The sequence below is a fragment of the Mytilus galloprovincialis genome, chromosome 2 (assembly GCF_965363235.1).
Source record: "Mytilus galloprovincialis chromosome 2, xbMytGall1.hap1.1, whole genome shotgun sequence".
Classification (NCBI taxonomy): Eukaryota; Metazoa; Mollusca; class Bivalvia; order Mytilida; family Mytilidae; genus Mytilus; species Mytilus galloprovincialis.
In genome coordinates this window covers 111,664,246-111,690,772 of record NC_134839.1, presented here as the reverse complement: position 1 = coordinate 111,690,772, position 26,527 = coordinate 111,664,246, and the positions used below count along the sequence as shown (strand labels likewise).

General features: G+C 31.2%; 1 protein-coding gene and 1 long non-coding RNA gene across 2 annotated transcripts in view; one reads left to right on the top strand and one right to left on the bottom strand.

Moving 5' to 3' along the window:
* Positions 1–643: 643 nt before the first annotated feature.
* Positions 644–26,527, bottom strand: part of LOC143062499 (calcitonin receptor-like) — a 41,867-nt gene continuing 15,983 nt past the window's right edge. The window contains exons 5-13 of the mRNA XM_076234172.1: positions 13,085–13,176; positions 8,963–9,116; positions 8,152–8,302; positions 6,731–6,791; positions 5,320–5,386; positions 4,670–4,752; positions 4,134–4,269; positions 2,408–2,449; positions 644–1,200 (exon numbers count right to left, since the gene is read on the bottom strand). Of these exons, the coding sequence (XP_076090287.1) occupies positions 988–1,200; positions 2,408–2,449; positions 4,134–4,269; positions 4,670–4,752; positions 5,320–5,386; positions 6,731–6,791; positions 8,152–8,302; positions 8,963–9,116; positions 13,085–13,176 (999 nt within the window). The 3' untranslated portion in view covers positions 644–987. The remainder of the gene's footprint in view (positions 1,201–2,407; positions 2,450–4,133; positions 4,270–4,669; positions 4,753–5,319; positions 5,387–6,730; positions 6,792–8,151; positions 8,303–8,962; positions 9,117–13,084; positions 13,177–26,527) is intronic.
* Positions 10,158–13,507, top strand: LOC143062500 (uncharacterized). The gene is made up of 2 exons (XR_012974792.1): positions 10,158–10,214; positions 13,096–13,507. It is a non-coding gene; the product is annotated as an uncharacterized LOC143062500 (long non-coding RNA).

Sequence of the window (26,527 nt, the reverse complement as noted above, 5' to 3'; positions counted from 1 at the left end):
TGCACTAGTTCCCATTTTTGTTAAGGTGCCAGCTCAAGATCACTTCCGGGTGCGGAAATTTCTCGCTGTGTTAAAGATAGTGGCATTTAAATGTGTTTGCTCTTTGTTTGGAATGTTATCTTTTTGACACACATATTTCCATTCTCAATATTATGCAATGAAAAATAATCTTATTTCTATGAATATATATAACAACTCTGTTGGACAGGCTTCGAAAATTAAAAAACTTGTAAACTAAATCAACACGTTAAAAACCATCTACGTTGTTCTACATTGGCTAGAGGTATAGGGGGAGAGTTGAGATCTCATAAACATGTTTAACCCCGACGCAATTTTGCGCCTGTCCCAAGTCAGGAGCCTCTGTCCTTTGTTAGTCTTGTATGAGTTTTCATTTTAGTTTCTTGTTTATAATTCGGAGTTTAGTATGACGTCCTTTATCACAGAACTAGTATACATATTTTTAAGGGGCCAGCTGAAGGACGCCTCCGGTTGCGGGAGTTTCTCGCTACATTAAAGACCCATTTGTGGCACTCGGCTGTTGTCTGCTCTATGGTCGGATCGCTTTGACACATTCCCCATTTCCATTCTCAATTACATCGTAGTATTGATACCCACCAAGGTAGTTAACATTAAAAAAAGAGAATAAAAAGACGATCATTTAATACAGTTACGTACACTGATAAATTAAATGTATAATATGTATAAAAAAACATGTAAAACAAGATCAATAACATGAAGGTCAACAATAGTATTTCGTACTGGAAAGACCTTATAGAAAAGGTACATATATTTTTAAACTTATATCCAATACTTATACTTAGTTTTTCTGAATAAACCAGAACGTTGTTTTTGTTGAGTTTTAATATATTTTACAACCACAACTACTATGTCTGTTTACCACGATTAACATTTTTTCCTGGTGATTTGTAGTTTGAACAATCTTGGTGATATCATTGTTTTACCACTGACAACAAAGCAGATTAGTAATCAAACATCTACAACTGAGTTATCAGACCTTTTGTGATCACCATTGACTATACTTGTTCTCTCTTCGTCTTTCCTTGAAATCTTTGGAGATTTGAACTCTATGTCAGAGCGAAGTGACATGGTTTGATTCAGTGTTAATGTCATTCTTCTATTACGTGAGGTAAAACGTTCACTGACTTGACGACGCCATGTTCTGCGCAATTTCCCATTTACCTTAAGTGAAAGATTAAAATTATATGACGTATTTAAACAATAAAAATTAAAGTTATTAGCGTAATAGGTTTCATGCAGTTATGACATTTCTTACACAAATAACCCCTAGACGTTATCTAGTTTTATTGGGATTTTAGTGACACGTAATTTCCTAAATAACAATTATTTTATTCATTTGTTAATAGATACTGTTTTACTCATCATATAATTAGAAAACATTCCAAACCATAAAAAATATTTCACTAAAAATAAAAAAACGATCAACGTATTACCGACAAAATCCACGGGTACATAAACAACACACTCTGGGAGATCCTTTCTAGCGATCCCGAAAGAATATTGTTTCCATTTCAGTCTTATAAACCTTGAGTATTGATACATCTGTCAAACATATTTCGAATATCATCTTCTCATTAATCTCATATTTCTCATTTTGTTATTTGATCTTTACCTATATATTCTCTAGTTAATGGACCAAGCTGTATATGGTCAATGATTGTGAACAATATTTATTGAGAACAGTATCTCGTTAAACTTTGCAATTAACATTAAATCCTCATTCACTGTCTAACACAAATGGTTAAGTACTTGATTTCGAAGCAAAGTATCTGTTTTTGTTTAGTTGCTCCATCAGTTTCTTATTTTTTTGCGGTATACTTGTATGTTATCATCTGATAACTTTTTGTTTTAGAAAGCACTGTCTACATACCCGGCCTAAATAAAATATATCACAGTTTTGACTACCTCTGTCTTCATTATGGATATTGCTATTTTTAAAGTAAATATTGTATAAATCACTGAACTGTTATTTCTGTCCCTTGGTTACAATTTAGCGTTTTTTTGTATTTCTTTTATTTACCACCAGTTTAATTTTTAAATAAGTAATTTTGTTATAATTCTTTCTATTGAAGTCTGCAATTATAACATTGTCATTCAGTGTGCATTAAGTAGTAATATAAATGTCTTCTAGTGGACTATTATAATCACAATTATATGTGATATCAGGGAAATGAAACAACCAAATGCTAGGTATGTAAACATTTTCTGTTCTTTACACGGACTTCAACAATGAACAATATTCATACTGAGACTAAATACAAAAGTACCTATCTCAGAGTTTTTGCAGCTTCTGATCTTAACTTTCAACTGATAATTATATCATGTCTGAAAAATCTCAAAATCAGTCAGTTTTCTGTAAAGTACTCACTTCATTGTTTAAAAAGCAAAATATCAGTGCGACGAAAAAACCCTGAAAAGAAGATAAGATAAATCTTTGTCAAAATCAAAACAAAATATGCTATTCATCTGTTTAAAATTATTCTCACGATATTATTAGTATAAATGTTAGATTACTGATTCCAAAACAAATACACTGACGATTTTATGAATAACTTTCTATATGTTTTTTAATTACAGTCTTATTTTTGTTACTGATTAATTTTAATATGTGCACAGTCGGTTTTAAAATATTCACTTACTGTGCACCTATAGAGGATTGTGTTGATACTTAATGATGCCGAATGCATAAATGATTTGATAAATTAGCTTGTCATAGCTAATGTTCGATTCCTATGTAGCATAATTCCTGCGTATTGAAATGATATCTCCCATTTGGTACCATATTCTAGGGCGTGTAATTCGTTTTATGATTTCCTTGATAGAGGGTTTATGCTAACAAGGAATTTTATAAACAATGGATAACTACGGCAATGTTTAAAATTGAAAACGGCTTCTCTGGATTTATCTTCATTAGGAATGCTCAAAGTTGATATTTGAAACCAATGATGTATAAGAAGCGAAATATTGTTTTATCTTTATGACCAAAGTGGACCGAACATAATAGCCAAATCCACCTAAGGTCAACTTTGCCCTATTGAGTTGAAATCTTAGCTTAAGAATAATTTGTAAAATTATAAACGAAAATTTCAAAAAAGTTGAGATAAATCATGTAAGTACTGACGTACTGACTACTGGACGGATGGTACCCTCGAGGACTGATATTCAGTCCACTAGTAGCAATTGAACGAGTGCTGTCAAAATAAAAAAAAATAATCTATAAATTTCAGGATTAATCCACCATTTGTACAAAGAGAAATGCCAGCTGTACCAAACAGAAATATGACAGTTGTTTTGTATTTGTCTAATGCGTTTGAGCTTTTGGTTTTGGTATTTGTTAAGGGACTTTCCTCTTGAAATTTCACTCGGAGTTCAGTATTTTTGTGATTTTCCTTTTTTCATGCGTTCATTTGTTGAAACCACAACCACGTTCTGTTATTCTTGAATGCTACGTCATTGAATTATACATAAAAGAAAGAAAACACATTGTGCAAGGTACTTTAGTTTTCCTTCCGGACATACAAACGGATGCCTTCAAATCATTATGATTTTACTTTTCCATTCCTGTTAATAACATATTTTTTAAATAATACTTTCCTTTCATTTGTGTTCAAATATACGTACTTTATGAACATGAATAAGTTCCAGACTACAACAAAAACCTACCCCAACATACTATTGAGAAAAAAAAACGACTATAACCGACACTACGAAAGTTTTTACTGTGTCAAATATTATGTATAATAAAATTTCTCAGTAGCGACATATTTTCGCAGTCGAAGTTAACTTAATAACAAAAATAAAATGTCATCTAATCTGTTAATTAATAGGTTGAGTGTTATTCCTGATCGAATTGTGTTTTTTTAATAAGGTCGAATTCAGATTAAAGGTAGTAAAAAGTGTGACACAACAACCCTGTCAACGCATATAATATCGGTTTTTCAAAGTTCATGTGATTCCCTCAGGTTTGTACCTTCCTAAATGAATTAGACATATGTAAACTGCTGCTGTTATAACTTAGCTGTTAAGCTAAATGTACATTTGATTGATTCAAATAACATCCGAAGTTTTAGTCATACAAAAATGTAAAAGCATACCTGCAAATTATCAATGCAAATGGTAAATCGTTCATATTCCATCCCGCCAGTTTTTGAAATTGGAATCCGGTATATTGTTACGAACAAATGAACCCCAAATAATGGTATTAGTACAAACGTCGCTTTAACTGCTCGTCTGAAAAGAAAATGCACAAAAACATTTATGAATATAAGGAATCCTTTTTTTAATGCAGAAAAAATAGAAGAGATGATTCTGTTATCATGAATTTGACTTTCGAACTTAAGTTCAAACATTGAACGCGTCCCCAAAAAAAAACTAAACCAATTAACTGCATCACTATTTAACACAATTGTAACGAAACCATTGAACATAGTCGGCTTAAAAAAGTCAATACGACTTTTTTTGCAAAGTTATTTTCCTCATAACAATGTATGTTACTGTTCTATGAATCTAAATTCTTTTATGTAATGAAATTTAATAACGAAAATATATTACTAAGCTCAAACCTGCACAAAGTGTTCAACATAAACAGGCATAGACAAGTATATCTTTAGTAAATACGAACAATAGTTACCTGAAATTACTTGGTTCATTAGGATGAGATTGCATTTGTGTCAATAATATACGAACTATGTTACATAGGAATAGTAAATTGGCCTACAATAAACACAATAATTTAATTTGTCTGCCAATAACAAACAATAAACCAATGTACTTTTTTTCTAGTAATCATAGAAGTTGTGGTATATTTACACAAGCGAAAGTATATTCAACGTGCAAGTGTTCATAGTTCATAAATAGGCGGAAGATTTAAAAATGTAGCCATGGCGTTATCAGTTGATTTTCGATCTAAGAGTTTGACTGGCCCTCTGGTATCTTTCGCTCCTCTTTGAGCGTCACTGATGAGTCTTATGTAGACGAAACGCGCGTCTGGCGTACTTAATTATAATCCTGGTACCTTTGACAACTAATCAAAATGAAAACTGAGAAGGCTATCGTAAAAAAAACCGAAGACGACAAATAGCGAATCAAGTCTACAAAATATTTCATCAAAATGTGGTGTACAGATTTTCAAAGTGTAAACGTCCTGTAAAAATCCTTCTAAATTTATCTTCATTTCATTATGTTGACAAATTTCCTATGCTATCGACGCAGTTAAGTTTTTCTCAAAAAATATTTTATTGTATTATTTTTGAATTACCACTTATAAATAATTAAACCTACCACAATGAAAACAAGATTTGGTGTATACAATATCCATTCTGTATACTGGAAATATATCGTCCAGCAACTGAAATAATATATCATATAGAAGATTTTTCAAAAACATAATTTTAAAACAGAGGTGAGTAATAAGACAATAATAATCAAAACCAAGGAGTAAACAAAGACTCAGAAAACAAAGGACATTTACATCAATAGTTATAAATAATAAATTAGAAACAACACGAACTCTACTAAAAACCGGGAGTGAAATCAGGTGCTCCGGAAGGGTAAGCATTTCCTTCACCCTATACGGCACCCGTCGTGTTATTTCTTTTTCAGTTCGGTAATGATGGAAGGTTATTATGACTGAGGAAGAATATCAGATATCGTTTCTGACACACTTTTGTCATAATGGACGATCAGCTCATGATGGCGACCATAAAATTTCTTGAGTGATGACCTTAATTTGATTGATTCATAGCCCTGTCTTAGCAACTTTTGAGAAAGCAGTATTCCTCGTTCAACAATATCAACGTAATTTGAGCTGGTAATAATCAGATAAATATTCCTTTTAAAATCTAAATTACATTGAATGAATTGAATACAAGCTTTGGTGCCAATTGTTCAGTGGTTGTTTTTGGTTCAATATTTGGTTTCGAAAACTACTAACAAGAAAAGTTTTGTTTCCAAATTTTGCATAGAAACATGAATTAACATGAAGCATAATTTTGGTCTTAAAACCAAATATTCAAAAGGTCAGTTTTATCTTCGAGGTGTTTTAATCATTCAATACAGTAATGAAGTATGAATGCTAATGAGAGAACTATCCACTGGAGACCAGATGATATAAATTTAAACAGCTTTAGAACAAAAGGTCACACCATCAATGACAAGAAAAACTCATACCTCAAAGAAAACAAAATGTCACGTGATGACAAATCTAGAAAAATGATTCAACGGTAAAACCGACAGCCTGATTTATGTCGTATGTGAACGAAACGCGCGTCTGGCGTATTTAATTATAAACCTGATACCTTTGATAACTAATATGTACTAAACAACAAGCGAAAAACAAATGGATTAACAGCACCAACACGACTACTACCTAGGGCAGATACATACAGAATATGGCGTGGTTAAACAAATTTTCGGACGCCAAATCTCCTGCTCATCCGTTACAGTGGTACAACAACACTTAATAATAACAAAGTTTAAACATCAACTGAATATGGGTTGACACAAAGCACAACACTATTAGAAAGGTAACTGAGAAAAAATGTACAAAACGTAACCTGTAGCTGGAATAAATAATTCAAAACAAAGGAACTAGTATTGCAATTACAAGATTGAAAGACAATTTCTTGTATGAACTGAAATACGTGAAATAAAAAATGACAAAAATTAACAAATCATTGGTAATCGTACTTACCTTTCATCTGAGTATATAACTCGTACTAATGAGTACAATGAGGCAGACAATAGGGGGATTCCTGAAAAGTCAAACTGTCAAGTATACATATGTTACAGGTTAATAAATCAAAATATAATAAAAAAAAAACCACTTTAGAATCGATTAAGTCAGCTTCCAGACGAACCTTATCTTAATATTTCATTTTTGTTTTATTCCTCTTAGGGAAAGATATTATTTAAAATGGTGAAACAGTATATTTATATACCAGACAAACATCAATAATAGGAGACTTGTGTATCCATCATGGGAAGAAAATCTTTGGTTTTGGAATCATAGCATTTTAAAACTAGACGGACATCAATAACAATAGAAAATATGCTTGAATGCTGTAAAATCTTTTATACAAATATCAACACCCACTATAAAATTTAAAAGTTACTACAGTCTCGAGTAGTGTGACGAGATTAACGAATTATAATGATGATATTACGAAGTAATGAAAGCTAGCTTTTTATAAATATAAGAGGATGTGGTATAGTGTCAAAGATACATTTTACATCCAAGTCACAATTTGTAAAAGTAAACCGTTATAGATCAAAATACGATCTTCAACACAGAGCAGTGGCTCACACCGAACATCAAGCTATAAAGGGCGCCCAAATCTAGTGTAAAACCAATCGAACGGCAATTTTTGTTTCATAATTATCGTTATTTACCGCATAAAGGTAATTCGAGAAACAAAATGTACACACAGAAACCATACTATTTGGTTTTAATGACTAACCCGCTATGACCGAGTGTTTACCTCCACTGAGTAAAATATAGCATACAGCACTTTTTAAAATACACAATCTAAGTCGATCAAGCTAAAAGCTGACGATATGCGCAATTTTTAAAGTATCTCTTATCTTTTAGTTTCATTAGTCAACATAAAAAGAGGGGAGAAAGATATAAGAAGGACAGTCGAACTCATATATCGAAAATAAACTGACAACGCCATGACTAAAAATGAAAAGATAAACAGACAAAAAAAAAAGTACACAAGACACAACATAGAAAACTAAAGACTAAGTAACATGAACCCAACCAAACACTGGGGGTCATCTCAGGTGCTCCGGAGGGTAAGCAGATCCTGCTCTACATGTGGCACCTGTCGTGTTGCTCATTTTATTACTAACCCGGTAAATAGACTAATTCGGTAGGTCACATTCATGAAAATGGAAGGGAATTGTAGTTACGACGTAAGGAACATATCCAAAATCATTAAACATTTACTTGTTCGGCTTTTATGAAATACAAACTCAACTATAATTGCAAGAGTACCGGAGATATTAAGGTTTACTGTTTCTATTTATAATGACGGTTTTGACCGTTCATGTTTATGTAATTAGATAGATATCATTTAAAATAAAAACTGAAAATATTATATAAATACATACCCCAACCAAACACAGATATACATATTAGAGATCTAGGCGGTGAAAAAGCGTTGCTTAGTAACTGATGGAGGTAAAATCCTTCACAAAACATCCAAGAATATGTACTACATTTCATAAACATTTTACAAAATGACAAAACCTTACACCAATGCTAAAAATAAAATAAAATAAAGTTATATATTATCTCAATGTGACTTAAACATTCTAAACTTCAGAAGGAATTAAATATATCATGCCGTACCATAGCTATGTAGTAAAATAGTTTAAATTTGATTTTTGAATTAAGAAACTGAAAAAGCTAATAATATGAATATTTGTACAATAAAACCAAAAATATGCATAGAATTTGCTATCTAAACGAGAAAAAAAAAAAAGATATTGATTAATTGTTGGTTTTAAAAATCATTTTGAACGTTTGCACATATTGTTGCTGCCAGTTATTTATTAATACAATACGCCGCCAAAAACACATAAACAACCACTTACAAATGGTAAAAAACAAGTCATCGAGATCAGGGTCTAACGAATCTGCAAGATGTCGGCTTTATTTAAAAAAGATTTAAAAATGGAATCTGAATACAAGTGTACTACGGTTTCAAATCCCTCAAAATAAAATAAGCTATGTTTTAATTCGTAATGGTGTTTAATTGAGTTGGTTCTGAATCATTACTGGCTTTCAATAGTCGGCATTGAGTGTTTCTGATAAATGAAAACCAAGAAAAGAGCTTCGTACGCATGACATTTATATATTGTTGTTTTCATTGCTTTTGCGAAATAATTTCACTGCACACTTACCGTGTTTTGAGCTTACCGTGTTTTGAGCTAAAGTTGTTGTATAAACGGAATCATTTGAGAGTTTATCATATGTAACAAGCACATCCCACAGTATTGATGCTATCTCTTTCAATAATAATGCCAGGAAAAAGTGAATATGCAGTCGTATTCTACATTGCTTTCTTAAAGAACTGGAAATAAATTTACATTCAAAAGATAAATTTTATTATAAGTCTTCCTTACAAAAAAAAAGAAGACAAACAGCAATTTACAAACCAGTTGATTACGTTTTTAGTAGATTTCATTGAATTATCATTTAGACCCCGTTTACACTGGAAACGAAACTGAATCAATCTTTATTTGAATCGATCTTAAAAAGACCAGTTCGCGTTTACATTGCACAAGCAAGATCGATCGATATCGATCTTATTTAATCCCGTGCGTTTAAACTACAACATAAGAAGAACCGGTCTGACCTTTATTTTCATATATAAATATAGCATTAACGTGGAAAAAAATCGATCTCGATCGATCTAAGCGTTTTTACCAAATAAAAGATCGATTCAAATAAGATCGACCTTTTCAAAACCACCTTTTGAGGTAGACTTTTTAAGTCCGATTGAAGATCGATCTTACCCGTTTACACTGGACCAAAGATCGATCTTTTTTGTCAGTGTAAACGGGGTCCTATTTGTTTTATACGTTTTTTATAGTTGAACTAGAATTTATTAGTACTCGATAGTCTTACATGACATCTTAATCAACGGAGTAATAAAAATGAAACACGCACAATAACCACAGATTCAAAAGAAAATACCCAAACATTAACCTTTCTTGAATCGGTCAACATACGACACACACAAAAGAATATACTGCTGTTTTGAGGCATGCCTGCATTTTATGAATTCTAGCTCACTTTCGTAATAAAAGCAGCACAAATAATATAAGACAGCGACATTTAAAAATGCATTTATTCACAGACAAATTTCTCTTATGCTTATAAGGACTCGACGAATATATTGTTGAAATAATGTGTTGTTCATAAGCAAATTAAAATTTAAATTAGAGGCAATTTTGGCACTTTTACCGAAGAAAGTAGAGACATTATTAGATTTAGTAAGTTGTTCCACAGAGAGCAGATTATGAACAATCCTCAATTTATTATGATAGGCACGTTTTCCTTTCTATTAATCTTTATAAAGTGTATTATTTACTGTAATAAGATTTATAAAGGAATCATTATGACACGTTTTTGTGTCAGATGGACGTATTGCTGTTTATCCATATTGGTAATTACATTATTCTGAATATTGTATGTTGATCTAGTGCAGAACTTTCATATAAATATATTAACAATTACAGGGAAAGTAAGATTCACGTCATGATTAAACAAATAGGTCAATAGTGTTTGTACAATGAGTCTTTGTTGTCTGTTAAACTGTTTGTCTACTAGTATTTCGTCTGTTCTTTAAACAATTAACATTATGGCTATAAAGCAGTTGTTTGGGATTACGAAGTTAAAATATCATATTAACATTTATACAGTTTTCTTATTTGTTTTATTTAACATGGTCTATAATTTTTCTTATGTCGTTTGTTTTACAAAATACGTGTATTTTTAAACTTGCAAGTTCAATTGTTTACTAGAATGTTTTTTTATGGGAAAACAAAATATAGATCTGTACTTGTACATTTATCTTTTGAATATATAGACAACACAATTCTTTACTTATGTCAATTTAAAACCAAAATCATGACAGAAGAAAACTGAATTAAAACAGTCAAAAGTGCATGAGTGTTGTCGACTGTACACATATCTTCTGCATTTTATAAAGCATTTTGTATTTGATAATATTCTAAAAGCATATACCATACAGCTGTAACGGCCGGGAACAAGCAATATATCCCGACAAAACATAAGGACCGTGTTGATTTTATGATAAAGAAATCATGTATACAGTAAGTTCACATGCTCAAGAACTGTCCACTGCTCGACCACCTAAGTTTTGTCAACTTGTTTAACTTGTTATGCTATTGAAGTTATTCCGTTTAGAAAATCGTCGTAGAAATTTTTAATCATTGTTATAAAAAGTCAAGAAATTGATCATTGTTATATTATAGTTCGTTTCTTGTGTGTTACATTCTAATGTTATGTTTCTATTGTGTCGTAGTTCTCATATATTTGATGCGTTTCCCTCAGTTTTAGTTTGTAACCCGGGTTTGTTTTTTCTTTATCGATTCATGAATTTCGAACAGCGGTATACTACTGTTGCCTTTATTTATAAAAATCACTTTGCAGAACACTACACACTTTTTTATAAACAAATGTTTAGGTTAATCTCCCAAAGACTTCAAGCACTACAGTTAAGTATTTTGTGGCCGAAACGAATGTCTTGTGTACGACTTTAGCATACATTTATCATAAATACCAGGATTAAAATTGTACGCCAGACGCACGTTACGTCTTCAAAAGACTCATGAGTGACGCTCGAATCAAACAAAGTAAAATAAGGGTTAATTACAGTTTAAGTTGATATGTATTGAGACCCAAATTTCCGAGAGGTTTTACCAAATGGAGCTAAGGTAATTGATTTCTGCAGATGAAAATCCAAAGTTTTGGGAAAAAGGCAAAATTTTATAACATTCAATTTATCGTAATGACTATCTCAATGATAATTCATGTCAACTCTGAAGTTTTATTTTTATCATTGCATTGGGTTTGAATAAAACCACCGGCACTGTGATAACATCTGTTCTTCAAGGTAAATATCACTCATCAATAATGGTAACAAATAATGACGTTTAAACACTAAAAACATAACCTAAATGGCTTACTGTGAAAGTACTTTAATTCGTGGGTATCGATTTTCATGGTTTGAGCAACATTTACATGTTCGTGGGTTTCTAAATTCGTGGATTTGAGTTTCTTAAAAAATATTTGAAAAATTAAAGCCAATATTTGAAACGAAGTTCCAAATTGTCTGGATTGAAGAAAATTGCAAAGTAAACATTTAATTAGGTCATAAACATGTCACCAACGAAACTGTTACAAAACAAATGTATGTTGAATTGTAAAATAATTCTTATCAAAAGCAAGTCCAGCATAAAATTATTATTTTCAGTATGAAAATTATAAGGATATAAATGAACACTTTATCATAGCATATCAATCCCGGAAATCTGACTTTCATTAATCAACAATATTTTTTATGAGAATTAAAAGATCAAAAGTAGTTTTTTATATATTAAATGGGTATAATTCTGCCTGCTGTTGTAGTTCATAGTGCGTTTGCCCTGTGACTACTATTATAGTATTCTCAGATTTGGCGGCATTCAATATACTCACAAGATCATATCAGTAGTCAATCCTACATGGGGATCTTCCCATGTCTTGATTTGGATAACGGTTGTTTAATTCCGGTGGACACTTAAATTCGTGGATAAAGCCATCCATGAACACCACGAAAATTGGTTCCCCGCCAATAAAAGTACTTTCACCGTACATAAAAGTTATAAAAAATATAGGCAAATGTAACCATCAATAATTGCCAAACATGCTTGAAATTTAGATCACAAACGAACGAAATCAAAATTGATATCGAATTACATGATGACAATATTTATTACATTGGTTGCAATGAATTACATTGATTTCCCAGTTAAATAAACACCGATAATTTCACATGTGAAATAAACGTGGTTATTTCACTCTCTGACGTCATATAACAATAGGCGTTGTCAAGACGTCGATAACGGCGGATCAAAACAAATTGTGAATGCGTTGAAAAAAGATATAGTTCCTCACATGTTTTACATTAATTTCTTTCAAAAAAGCCATTTGCCAATGTAATAAAAAGAATAACTAATTAAAGAATTCAAATATTGAAAAATATTCAACTCGTGACCGAACAACACTGATAATTAACTCATGCGCTACGCGCATTCGTGAATCAATGTGTTGTTCGGTCACTCGTTGAATATTTTTCGATTAGTTATTCTTTAAATGTTACAGAAAATGCCTGTACCAAGTCAGGAATATAACAGTTGTTATCCATATATTTGATGTGTTTGAGCTTTTAATTTTGCCATTTTATTAGGAATTTTTCTTTTTGAATTTTCCTCGGAGTTCAGAATGTGTGTGATTTTACTTTATACTTACTTGTATTTCAGAAAAATGATCAAAGCTGGAAACAACAATGAAATGCTTGATGCACTGCATGCAATACCTATATATACAGACGTCTTCAATTCCTGTCAAATATAAATAATCTTATTTGTGATAGCAGTGGATATATATATTTAGAATATTGTCGCTAATTTATATTTCAAATTAAGGTATACGTAGACACACCTAATACACGTATGATTCAAATACTGCCAAAAAAAGATCATACAATTTAATTGTAATCGATAGTATTTGAGATAATATTTGTATTTCACTCACACATCAGTGTCATCTGAATTGGCTAGTATATTACGCCTATAGCTCTGTGATTGAAATCTGAACGAAATGTTCAAGTTTGAATACATAATTTTCAACATTTAATTTAATTTACGATAATAAAATAGATGGTTTGGTGAATTGAGTATTTACGTGAAAATTATATTTTAAAACAAAATGCAAATAATCTCATTATAGATACCAGGACTAAATTTAGTATATACGCCAGACGCGCGTTTCGTCTACAAAAGACTCACAAGTGACGTTCGAATACAAAAAAGTTGAAAGGCCAAATAAAGTACGAAGTTGAAGAACATTGAGAACCAAAATTCCTTAAAGTGTTGCCAAATACAGCTAAGGTAATCTATACCTGAGGTAGAAAAGCCTTAGTATTTAAAAAAATCAAAACTTTGTAAACAGTAAATTTATAAATATAACCATATCAATGACAATTCATGTCAGCACAAAAAGTGCTGTCTACTGGGCTTGTGATACCCTCGGGGAAATAAATCTCCACCAGCAGTGGCATCGACCAAGTGGTTGTAAATAAACTCATCATAGATACCAGGACTAAATTTAGTATATACGCCAGACGCGCGTTTTGTCTACAAAAGACTCATCAGTGACGCTCGAATCCAAAAAAGTTGAAAGGCCAAATAAAGTACGAAGTTAAAGAGTATTGAGAACCAAAATTCCTAAAAGTTTTGCCAAATACAGCTAAGGTAATCTATGCCTGAGGTAGAAAAGCCTTAGTATTTAAAAAAATCAAAAATTTGTAAACAGTAATTTTATAAATATAACCATATCAATGACAATTCATGTCACCACAAAAAGTGCTGACTCCTGGGCTTGTGATACCCTCTGGGAAATAAATCTCTACCAGCAGTGGCATCGACCCAGTGGTTGTGAATAAACTCATCATAGATACTAGGACTAAATTTAGTATATACGCCAGACGCACGTTTCGTCTACAAAAGTCTCATCAGTGACGCTCGAATCCAAAAAAATTTAAAAGGCAAAATAATGTACGAAGTTGAAGAGCAAAATTCCTAAAAGTTTTGCCAAATACAGCTAAGGTAATCTATGCAAAGAACAGTTTCTTAAAAAAAAGATTTTATTGAACATGTCACACAATTATTATTTTTTGCCATATGAAGATCATCTCTTTGATAAATCAAAATTCAATAACGTAAAGTCATAATGGACCGAATCATGCAATATATAACGGATTATGTCCCTATTGAACATAAATTAATCAATATAAATATCATTTGCTTCAACCGACTATTACTCTCCTTTGAAATTTTGAATCTTGATAGTTGGCGCCAATTTTTCTGCCAGATCTGGTTGTGTGTTATTTGGTGTAAATATCTAGTATTAGTTGAGTCCACTCAGTGTCTTTTCAACAGACAAGGGGCGCTTAAGAAAATTATATGACGTAGCAGCTGACTGCAGATAATACACAAGTAGTATTATATAGTGCGAATTTCAACAATATAAAATCACTGTATCAGAAAATTGAGAATGGAAATGGGGAATGTGCCAAAGAGACAACAACCCGACCATAGAAAAAAAAACAACAGCAGAAGGTCACCAACAGGTCTTCAATGTAGCGAGAAATTCCCGCACCCGGAGGCGTCCTTCAACTGGCCCCTAAACAAATATATACTAGTTCAGTGATAATGAACGCCATACTAATACATGTTTATATCGGTTTTTCAAGTGGAATCATAGATTAGCCACGTTTTGTTACCTGTTTGGGGTAATGCATCTTCCAATTGATGACGCATTCGAATCACATCCACCAATTTATGAGCCCATATTAATAATATTATGTAAATACTTCCATAGATTTCATATGCAACACATGGACTAAATCACCTCTTTTATGATTATGAGGTCTAATTTAAAAATTTATTTTCTAAAAATGATGTTGAAATGAATCTGATAAAGACACCCTATAGAGATCATAACAATCACAACCAAGGAGTAAACAAAGACTCACAAAACCAAAGGATATTTACATCAACAGTTATAAATAATAAATAAGAAACAACTCGAACTCCACTAAAAACCGGAAGTGAAATCAGGTGCTTCGGAAGGGTAAGCGTTTCCTGTACCGTATACGGCACCCGTGGTGTTATTTTTTTGTTTAAAGTTCCGGACGTAAAATCACAAGATCATTAATCATAAAAATTTATTAATTTGTGCTTGCTGCCAGTACTAATAGGAATGTTTGATACGCTATTATAGGATTAAACGCCTCTTTAAAGGAATTTACTGGTGTAAATTTAAACTCGACCAATTCAGTCACAAACAAATCAAAGTCCAAAGGACTTTTATGATATATTTTATGAATCACTTGGTCCAGTTTATACACCAATAAATTCCTGTAAAAAGGCGTTTTATCCTCATAATTTTTTAAAATTTGAGATAGGAAATATATTTTTCCACACCTCTATTGTTTTTACCTCTATCACTCGTAAAATGTATATTTATGTCATTGAATAGGTCTGGCGCATGAATATATTTGTTTGTTAACGCAAAAATATGTACTCAATGAAATTTGCTATCTGATAAAAATTAAACTGCAAAAACTCTTATTAGAATTCAAACGAATGTTTTGGTGCATTATTTTATTTAACAATTAACCTGCAGTAAAAATGAATTTGGTAACGTCGGTGTTATTATCGCCTTCATGTTGTTTACATTGGTAACGAAAAGAAGTTCGGTCAACGTCGTCTATCGAAAAATAACCAACGTCAAGGTCAACTACCGGTAGTTTGCTCGAACAATCATATCAACATATTCCCTAATATGCAAATCATATAAGAATTATTATAATTTGTTTTCGTTGTTTTGCTATACCTGATCCTTATTTCGCCCACTGAAATATTAAAAAGTGAAGAATGAGATATCAAAAATATGGTTCAAGCATTTATCGTGTTCATTTGAAGGAAAAGTCTTGAAATGATATATTTATTTATAACAAAAATTCCTACAAGTACTAAACGCAAAAAGACCCCTACAAAGTAATGAAAGCAAATGCAAGGTATTTTTAACAAAATTTGATGACATGCCCAGATCGAAGTAACAAAAGTTGAAAAAATAAGACCACACCACTTACATAGAAAAAGGATAATCCAGACTCATGTCGCAACGTCGATCATGAAAATATATTTTAATAATAATGGTGTTATTTGTGATTGTGCTTAAAAGAGAAAACGTTACTGTTGTTGCAAATTTCTCCAAAATGAGGATGGAATTGTGCTCAAGAAAAAAAAAATCAAAACGGTTTTACCATTTGCAATTAAATGCCTGCTTATACCTGCATAATAAGACATTATGCTTAATAACGTATTATTTGTTTAGGAGACCGCATAATTGGTAACTTGCATGTCACCGAATAATGGACCATTATAAAAGATTATTAACCTATAATCCGAGTAACGGACTTGTGTCACTTGATTATTTAGATTCATTGTATTATTAACCTATTATCATTACTACAGACAGTTTCTAAGGATCATTAACCTGTTATCTGTAGGAATACAATCAGTTATCACAACAGATAATTATGAGCTGTCAACTTTATTTCATAGATATAAGAAGATGTGGTGTGAGTGCCAATGAGACAACTCTCAATCCAAATAACAATTTAAAAAAAGTAAACCATTATAGGTTAATGTACGGCCTTCAACATGGAGCCTTGGCTCACACCGAAGAGCAAGCTATAAAGGGCCCCAAAATTACTAGTGTAAAACCATTCAAATGGGAAAACCAACGGTCTAATCTATATAAAATAAAAAAACGAGAAACGAGAAACACGTATAAATTACATAAACAAACGACAACTACTGTAATAAGATTCCTGACTTAGGACAGGTGCAAACATTTTCATGTCTACACTACTCAAATAAATTGTAACATATATAAACTGCATTAAAATCACTAGTGCTTAGGTAGTGCTGTTTTTTCTGTGGCATTGTAAGAGCTAGAAGCATTTGAATATGACAGTTGATTTCTATTCGATTGATGTGATTAAGGTTTTAATTTTAGATAAGGGCCTTCCCGTTTTGAATTTTACTTTAAGTTCGGTATTTTTGATATTTTACTTTTTTTTTTAGAAAACTCTACAATTGTTTTATATACTTTTGGTGAAAAAGTAAAATCACAAAAATACTAAACTCAGAGGAAAATCAAATCGGAAAGTCCCTAATCTCATGGCAAAATCAAATGACAAAACACATAAAAAATGAATGGACAAGAACTGTCATATTCCTTACTAGGTACAGGCATTTTCAAATGTAGAAAATGGTGGATTAAACCTGGTTTTATAGCGCTAAACCTCTCATTTTGTTGACAGTCTTATCAAATTCCGTTATATTTGTAATGATGCGTGAATTTAACAGATATAATAAATAAATTAGTCAAAATATTGGGTACAGCAGTCACAGATTTTGTTAACCGAGTTGACAATATCCGTTATCGTCTGCGATACTGATATGTCATAATGGTAAGCTTAATCTAGTTTATAGGGATCAGTGTCAATAATCTTTTAAAATTCGACCTAACCTTTGTTGTTAAGTTATTCGTATGGTATAAGAGTTTCTGCTTAAAACATACCAGTGTGACAATCGGTGTTTCACCTTCGTCGTTTTTTTTATGTTGCTTGAGGTTTCATTCTTTAGATATCGACAATACAATTTCTTTTATACTTTTTCAAAGGTCAAAATATAGGGCTATGCGGTATATTTTCAACGTTTATTTACGTCACATAGTAACCGGTGTTATGATGACGTTTTTGAGGTTCCAATTGGGGATAAAAACGTCGTATATACCCCGGCAGTTTTCTGAATATATACTGACATCTCTGTGTTGTTATCCAATCAGAAACCTCGACACATTTGTAATCCGTAATATATATATATGGGTGAATAATTCTCAAGTAGAAGATTATGTCAAAAGATATCCTTATTGATAATTGTATTTGAAAATTCATCCAGGGTAAAAAAAAAAGTTGATATGAATAGCAAAGAAATATGTTATTTTTTTTTCATGTCAAATGATCTCCAACTCAAAACATGTTTCTTATTCTTTTGTACCACACGCAGAAGGAAATATCCTAAATTAATTGCGAAGTACTTCAAACTCGCTTTTTTTTTTGCTTTATTAATGGTGTTGTAATCAAGAATAAAAACACCTGCCATCACGTTGACAACGCCAAACCTCAATAACATTTACTGATTTGTCCTGGAGGGGGACACAATCTCCAATATTAATTAATAAAAGATAGGTTATTAGTTGCAGTGTATACAATTATACTGGATATTTAAATAAAATTATTTTCGATAAATATTTTTGAATTCAGAGTACTCTTAAATTTAGTCAAATACATATGAATGTGTTTTTCATCTTCTTATATATTTTATTAATTTCGTTACACTTACTTTGACAATTAACCCAACAAGGTTAGATCCACATATTTTGAGCCTATGGTTATAAAAAAATCAAAAGAAACCATAGGAACGTTCAAACTACTAATCCAAAAACAAACTAAGAAGGCCATGGTAAAAAAAAAGATAAGAAGACAAACAATTATTTCAATATCGCAACATAGAATATTAAATACTGAGCAACAAGATGTCTCCTCCTGGACAATGTTTAGCAACCCAGATAATTCGACCAACTAGGCTGCATAAAATGAAGCTATCGTAACTCGAGGTAAATTTTTCTTATCAACTCTGTTAAAACGTACAAGGTGAATGCTATTAGAAATTATCTCTGTTTATGATTAATAAATGAAAGTCGATTTAGGAAAGCTATATATTCAAATGCCAATTGTCTACGTGTTCTCAAAATACATAAAAAGGCACTGAATTGATGAATTCGACTAGTATTTTTATTACCGCTATTTCTTATAGTCACCTATAATTTTTCATTCGTATGAATAAAACCAGACATTTTAGTTTTTATGTTAACGTTCTTTCTATTAGTCACAAGTACAGACAACAGTAATCTTTCAACACGAGACTGCGAAACATTGGAGTTTAGATTCGATACATATGGTCATGTTTGAAATGAGGACCTTAAGATGGTTCGAAACCAAGAGGTGTTAACCTTACAAAAGGACCAAACATTGACCCAGTCAAAATAAATTGAAAAGCGTGTCGTAGGTCATTCTTGCTCTTTTTCCTTTTGCAAAAATTGGTGTAAACAACAAAGAGCTGATTAAAATTACTTGATTCCTACTAGAACAAATAACTGTATAGCGGGGATATCTTCATATCACATTTCAAAAGTAATTTAGAACTCATTAAAAGGGCTTAATACGCCCATTTTTATGCTTATAACTCTAGTACTATCGCGGCGTTTTGTGTTCGTACCGAGCGATAAAGCAACCAACAATACACTACGCGTAAATTCTTCAACATTTATCTACATTCAGGTTCGTGCGTTGTCCCAAGTTTGTGAAATGTACTGTTGTAAATGATGCCGTTTTTTACTTTGAATGATTTCACATATTTCATGTTGAAACCATTTGAAGTTGAGGTTTTTGAAATGTTGACGGGCGTGGGCTGACCTATCATTATTTAGATAATTGTCATTTGAACTCTGATAGATAGTTATTTTATTGACAAACAGATCACAACAGTTTATTTTCAAAAGTGTTCGAAATTAAATGGTTCCTTTCTTGAGGGAAAACTAGAATCCTTAATTTAGTACAACGAGAAATGAGTTCTTTGTTGTAAATATTTTTGTATAGATAGAATAATGTAGATGAATGGCTAGACAATAAAAAGGCGAAGATTAATCGGTAAGCCAAATAAAAAAAAACAAGGATAGTTTATAAATATGTAACGACTATATATCAAGTGTTATGATCCAAGTTGAAAGCAGCGGAAACCTAAACTCTAATTCTATTATCGTTATAGTAAATACCCCTTCTTTCCAATTAATCATTTTGAAACAGGTTCAGAAGCCTAAATAAATCGCTTCATGTATTTGAAATCAAATTTGATTTATTTCATGCAAATCTTTGTCGCTTTATATTTATGCAATAAGATTATAGCTTAAAGTATTGTGAATTTTGTACACGCAATCTTCATTGACTATTGCAAACCAATTATAGGGTGAAATGAAGTTCATCCATTACGAAAAAATGTAAATAGGGTTGTAAAAAGCTTGATCATATCATAAGACCCGATCTAAAGAAAAGTAAAAAAAAATATTCAAGCACCACACATTATGGATATTTAAAAACATCAAGTTATGTATTGATCATTTTGAATAATGTTTGAACACCTATGGTCATACATCATGTCGATACTTATATTTTAAGTCCTGATTTTGAAATAATTAAACGTGTTGTTTCCATTTTTTTTTTTGTAGATAGTTAATGACGTCTGCACCCTATATCCCTTGGTAAAACGCTGACTAAACGGTATGGAAAAACATGGATGATGCTTTACTTGACATTTGAATTGAATTAGCATTCAGTAACATGAAAAGCTTAGACAGGCAATTTTGATAATGTTTTTTGTTTGTTGCTTTTTGTGCATTGTCTTTTAAGCCAAACCCTTTTCGACTAACTTTTAAAGTATAGTTTATGTTGCGCTGTTACATCTCTGTTCTAAATAAAGGGAGTTTAAACCAAACGTGTATCTACGCCACATCCTTTAATCTTTTTTTTTTTAAATTATAATCAGGTCGTTGGTTTCTTTTTAAAAGTTTTCTTTTTTTGTCATGCCAGAGCTTTTGATAGCTTTGTACAATGTATGAGTTTTGTATCCGTGCGTTTGCCTTGTTAACAATTTTTGAATTTTGTTTTGGACAGCCCTATATTTTGACTTTTGAAAAAATGACTCCAAATGAACTTTCCATTCTAGGATATTATTTTTTTTCAAAACGTCATAGTAAAAGTATTGCATTTTTAGCTGTAAAAGGAGTTCCTATAGGAAGTTGCCTTGCAGTTCTTTACAGAAATGCAACCTATACATAGTTTACCGATTTTCAAATTTCATACATTTGTTTAGAAGACTAAACAATGTAAAAAAATACCAAAAACCTGCGAAAATAGTATGAACACTAAACATAGCGGGAAAAGAGGCGTCAACAGGGAAAGTGTCTCATGATGTGCGTATGTACCCCGTATTGTTTTTTTTTTATAAAATGTTCTTATTTCCTATAATTTGTTCAGATGTAGGCCGTTCAGACAAAAATTCTATCGATCGATAGTTTGAATTTTTAAAGTCCAGTAGCAAATATATTATTTATGTTCAGGACAATCCATGTGATTCGACACTAGTTTTAACAAATGCAAACTTTATGTGAGCAAAGTTTCTACAAAGAAAACAGAAAATGTTGAAGAATCATTAATCTGAGGCAAAATTTTTCATATCATAGTACATATTTAGTTGATAAAAAGATCCCTTTGGAATAATTTTGGTGATAATGTCTGCTTATTTCAGTCCGTAGGAACTTAATACTAGGTATCAACAATGAAATCCACATACAATCCCTAGATAATACTTTCAACTAAAGAATTAAAAATATGTTATTAATTCTCCGATTTTGTTTGTGACCCCCCCCTTTTTACATTATTTCAAATGGGGAAAACAGCCACGTTGTTCATCGGATAGAATACCAGAAACACTATATAACTATACAGTATGTTTTAAACTATGAACTCGGAGTGATTGTGACCCATCAGATTTTTTTGTCCAGAAGTGTCAGTATAAACGAAAAAGTATAACAAAAACAAAAAAGGTAGGAGATTCGATAAAAATACATCTAGATTAAATTTGGTGAGTTGTTTACATCACATCAGTTACATATATATATACATAAAAGTTAAAAAAAAATAAGAAGAAAAAACTATAAGATGTATTGATTTGAATTAATATTTCAATGATAATTAAAACAGAATCATTCATAACGTGTGTAACATGATTCACATGAAGCGTAAAATATTCAGCTTTATTACAGATTCATTAAGATCTAATATTATACATATATATTTATTCAAAAGGCTTAGGTTTTATCTCAACTAAAGTTTATATACAGCGACACGTCATATTGTGATCACAAATGATCAATTAATTGCTCAACAGATCTGTGAAAGGGCCAAATAATGAATGAATCAATTAAGTGTTCTTCCTTTTAGCACAAGACTTAGATTCAATACATGGGTTTTTCTATTGATACATTTTATTTGAAAAGAATTATTTTCGTTCTAGAATAGAGAGAAAAAATGAATTATATCACCCGAATAAATTCATTTCTATGTCATAGAAATTAGGAGCTGTATTACGACTTGGTAATTATATAAGTAGTTTGTTAGACTTAGACATAAAGGAAAAATGTAAAACATAGAAGTCACTAAACAATAAAGCATTTGCAAAATTGTATATACTGCACGAAAACTCAAGTATAATTTCATGAATCCTTGCATTGTTCTATATAATTGATGTTATGAATAAATTGTGTATCCGACACAAACTACAAAATGTTTTAAAATGGTCAGAATTGGTCAACAACAATAGACGAGTGTCAACACAACATGTTATCAATATAACCTACAGCCAGTTTATGTCACAACCTAAATCCTGTAATGAAATAACCTTAATATACAACCCAAGGCAACACATTAGCAAATGATACAGTTCAACCGTTTTGAGACTTAACAAAACACCCTTGATTTCTTTTTAGATTTGATGTTTCTGAGTTGAAATCGAAAAATGATGCATTTGTCCATAAGTATTTTGATATTTTATTTGATTTGATCTAATAAAATATGACGGTTAATGTTAGCTTGGGAAATATGAAAACAGGCTCTCTTTGATTTTCATTATTTTTTAGATTAGCGTTCCTTTGTTGATATTGATGAGATGTTTTTAAATGGAGAAGATAACAAAAGGGAACAATACCAAAATCTATTGTCATTCAACAACAGCAGGACAAGACTGTATTACGACGGAAAGACAACAAGCACTCAAACAAAACTACATAAAATTCAAAAGACTAAGCAACAACAGCATATACAAAGACTGTTGCGATATCATGTGCTCCTTAGGGGTAGCCAGATCATTCTCAACATGAGACTTTACCGTCAAAGTTGAAGCAATTTGTCAGTTGCCATATGCCTTAAGTTTGAACTCAACGAATGTATATATTTTGTATTTGTGAGATGTTAACATTTTTTTTGGCGCTACATATGAAGTATAAACCCAAATATGTTTTTGAAGAAAAATTCAAAACAGTTGAAGGACCTTAATTTTTTTTCAAAGATAATTAAATCAGAATCATCGAAAATGTAAGGTACATGATTCCCTTAAATCGTAAAATATTCAGCTTTATATCAGAGTAATCAAGATGAATAGAATACTTATGTTATAGATATATTTCACGGATTAAATATTATCTCATACTATAGTTAATATAAAGCGAAACGTCATATTACATTTACAAATGATCAATTAATTGGTCAACGGATCTGTGAAAGAACAATATAATGTATATGTATGAATCGATAAATGGAATTTTTCTACTAAATAAAGGCAACAGTAGTATACCGAGAAAAAAAAACAAATCCGGGTTAAAAAATGAAACTGAGAGAGAAACATCAAATAAAAGAGAAGAACTACGACACAACGGAAACACAACACTATCAAGAAAGACACAGAAACGAACTTTGATATAACATTTTCCTGACATGGTACATGACGTGTTATCTTAAGAGATTTATTTACTATATAGAAAGAAAAACAACATGGATTATATCGCCCAAATAATTTTTTTTCTTTGTCATAGAAATTAAAAGATGTAGTACGATTTGGTATTTATTTAAGTAATTGTTTGACTTAGACATAAAGGAAAAAGATGTAAAACATAGAAGTCAATAAGCAATAAAGCATTTGCAAAATTTGATATGCTGCACGACAACTCAAGTATAATTTCATGGAACCTTGCAATCTTCTATAAAATTGATGCAATGAATAATTGTGTATCCCAATCTAACAGAATCCAAAGAAACACACTACAAAATGTTTTCTAATGATCAGCATTGGTCAACAACAAAAGACGAGTGTCAACACAACATGTCAATATAACCTACAGCAAGTTTTTGTCATTACAACCTAGTTCCTGTAATGACATAACCTTAATAACCCAAGGTAACACATCAGCACATGATACAGTTCAACAGGTTTTAGACTTAACAAAATACCCGTTTTTTTAGATTTTATGTTTCTGAGTTGAAATCGGAAAGATTGTGCAAGTGTCCAAAAGTTGGCATTATTTATATATTTGATGATAAAATAAAAAGTTGATGGGTAATGTAAGCTTGGGGATGATAAAAACAGACTATCTTTGATTTTCATTTTTTTAAGATTAGCGTTTCTTTGTAGATCTTGACATGTTTAAATATAAAGGGATATATAACAAAAGGGAACAATGCTAAATCAATTGTCCTTCGACAATAACTTGACAAGACTGGATTACGACGAAAAGACAACCAGCATTATTCTTTTTAAACAATACAGTATAGGTCAAAACTGTATTAGTATTAAAAATAATAAGAATAAACGAAACTCTGAAACTCCTCGAGCAAAACGCCAACAAATAAGGAAAGGCATGTAAAGACAGTTTAACTCGGATTATTTTCAAACAAACAATTCTGCTCTGAATTTCTGAATCTTAAATGTGATAGAAAATATTTCATCTTTTAAAAGCAAAACGGTGTTCAAAAGCAAATACAGTGTGAAATATCATATGCTGTTTTTGTTACTGAATGGGAGCATAAAGCAGCCGTATTCAAATTTTCTGACTGACTTTTTTCATTCATTGTAAAGTTTAATTAAAATTGTAAATGTGTCTTAAATAAAGTTTGAGGAAATTGATCAGGATTTTATCAAATGCATCTTAATTAAAAGATAATCCATTGATTAACAATCTCAGTTTCAAATGTTTCATTCATGCAATGCCTTAAAATGGTTGTAAAAATCAAAAACACAAAATTAATGTTCGTATCGATTTGACCCCGAATTATAACCCCTTATGTTATCAATAGTTATCAATAGTTATTGATTACACATTACTATCTAGGGGGTGTGACGATAGTTATGGATTACACATTACTATCTAGGGGGTGTGACGATTTTAAAGTTTTAACATCTAAAAGATTCTGGCTCGTGTAAAATAAAAAAAACAAGCTTACACATGTATTAAAAACTAGGATTACGTTAACATGTGGGCACACGACCTAAATGCTATTATACTTGATTTCCATATTTACAGATGAAGATATTATCTATCAAACTTGAAAGTGCAGTACAAATGGAATATTTAAAACGATGAAATAAAAATCTATATGTCATAATCACCCATGCTTCCCTTCAAGGAAAAACAACACAATACTCATATATCATTTTCTATTTTGATAGCGTTTCACACGTATCAAAATATACACTTTTTTTAGAACATCGAGGCGGGACTGTTGTTCAAAACGTGCACTCGGAAGATCTGTATCATGACTCCGTACTGGCCTATTAAAGTTATCTTTTTTATGATCCATGACCCATTATCGTTAAAGTCATTTCAATTCATCTTTGCATAAGGTTTTTAATATCTTGAAAAGTTATGAGAGAGCTATAATCTGATTTCTAGTTATCATGAAACAAACGGTAAAACAATGATAAAAAATAAAGTCAATTCAGTTTGTCCCTAAAATAATCAAAGGTTTGAAAAATTATATTTTGAAATGAAATAGTGTGCGTCATTAAAAAAAAATACATCCAACTGTTTTAAAGGAATCAAATACTTTTGTGAATCCGACTTTCCGAATTAACTGCCTGAAGAAATATTTTATTATGTTGACATGTTGACACATTCTCAATAAACAATTAAGGTATGAAGTAGCAACTACAAAAATATTTTTGTAGGCGTCTTTGTCAAATAATATTTACTCCAAAATCATTTTTGCTGTTGTCTTTGCACCATTGTTTGATGTTTTTCAGTTGCTGTCTTGATGTATGTTAGCACAGTTCTTGATACTATATCTCAATTGAAGTCACATAAACCTATTATGTATTATTGGTTGCTTTTCCAATGTTGTAAAAATAAAGGAACCAAAAAGAACTCTCATGCAGGAGAGATGTTCAA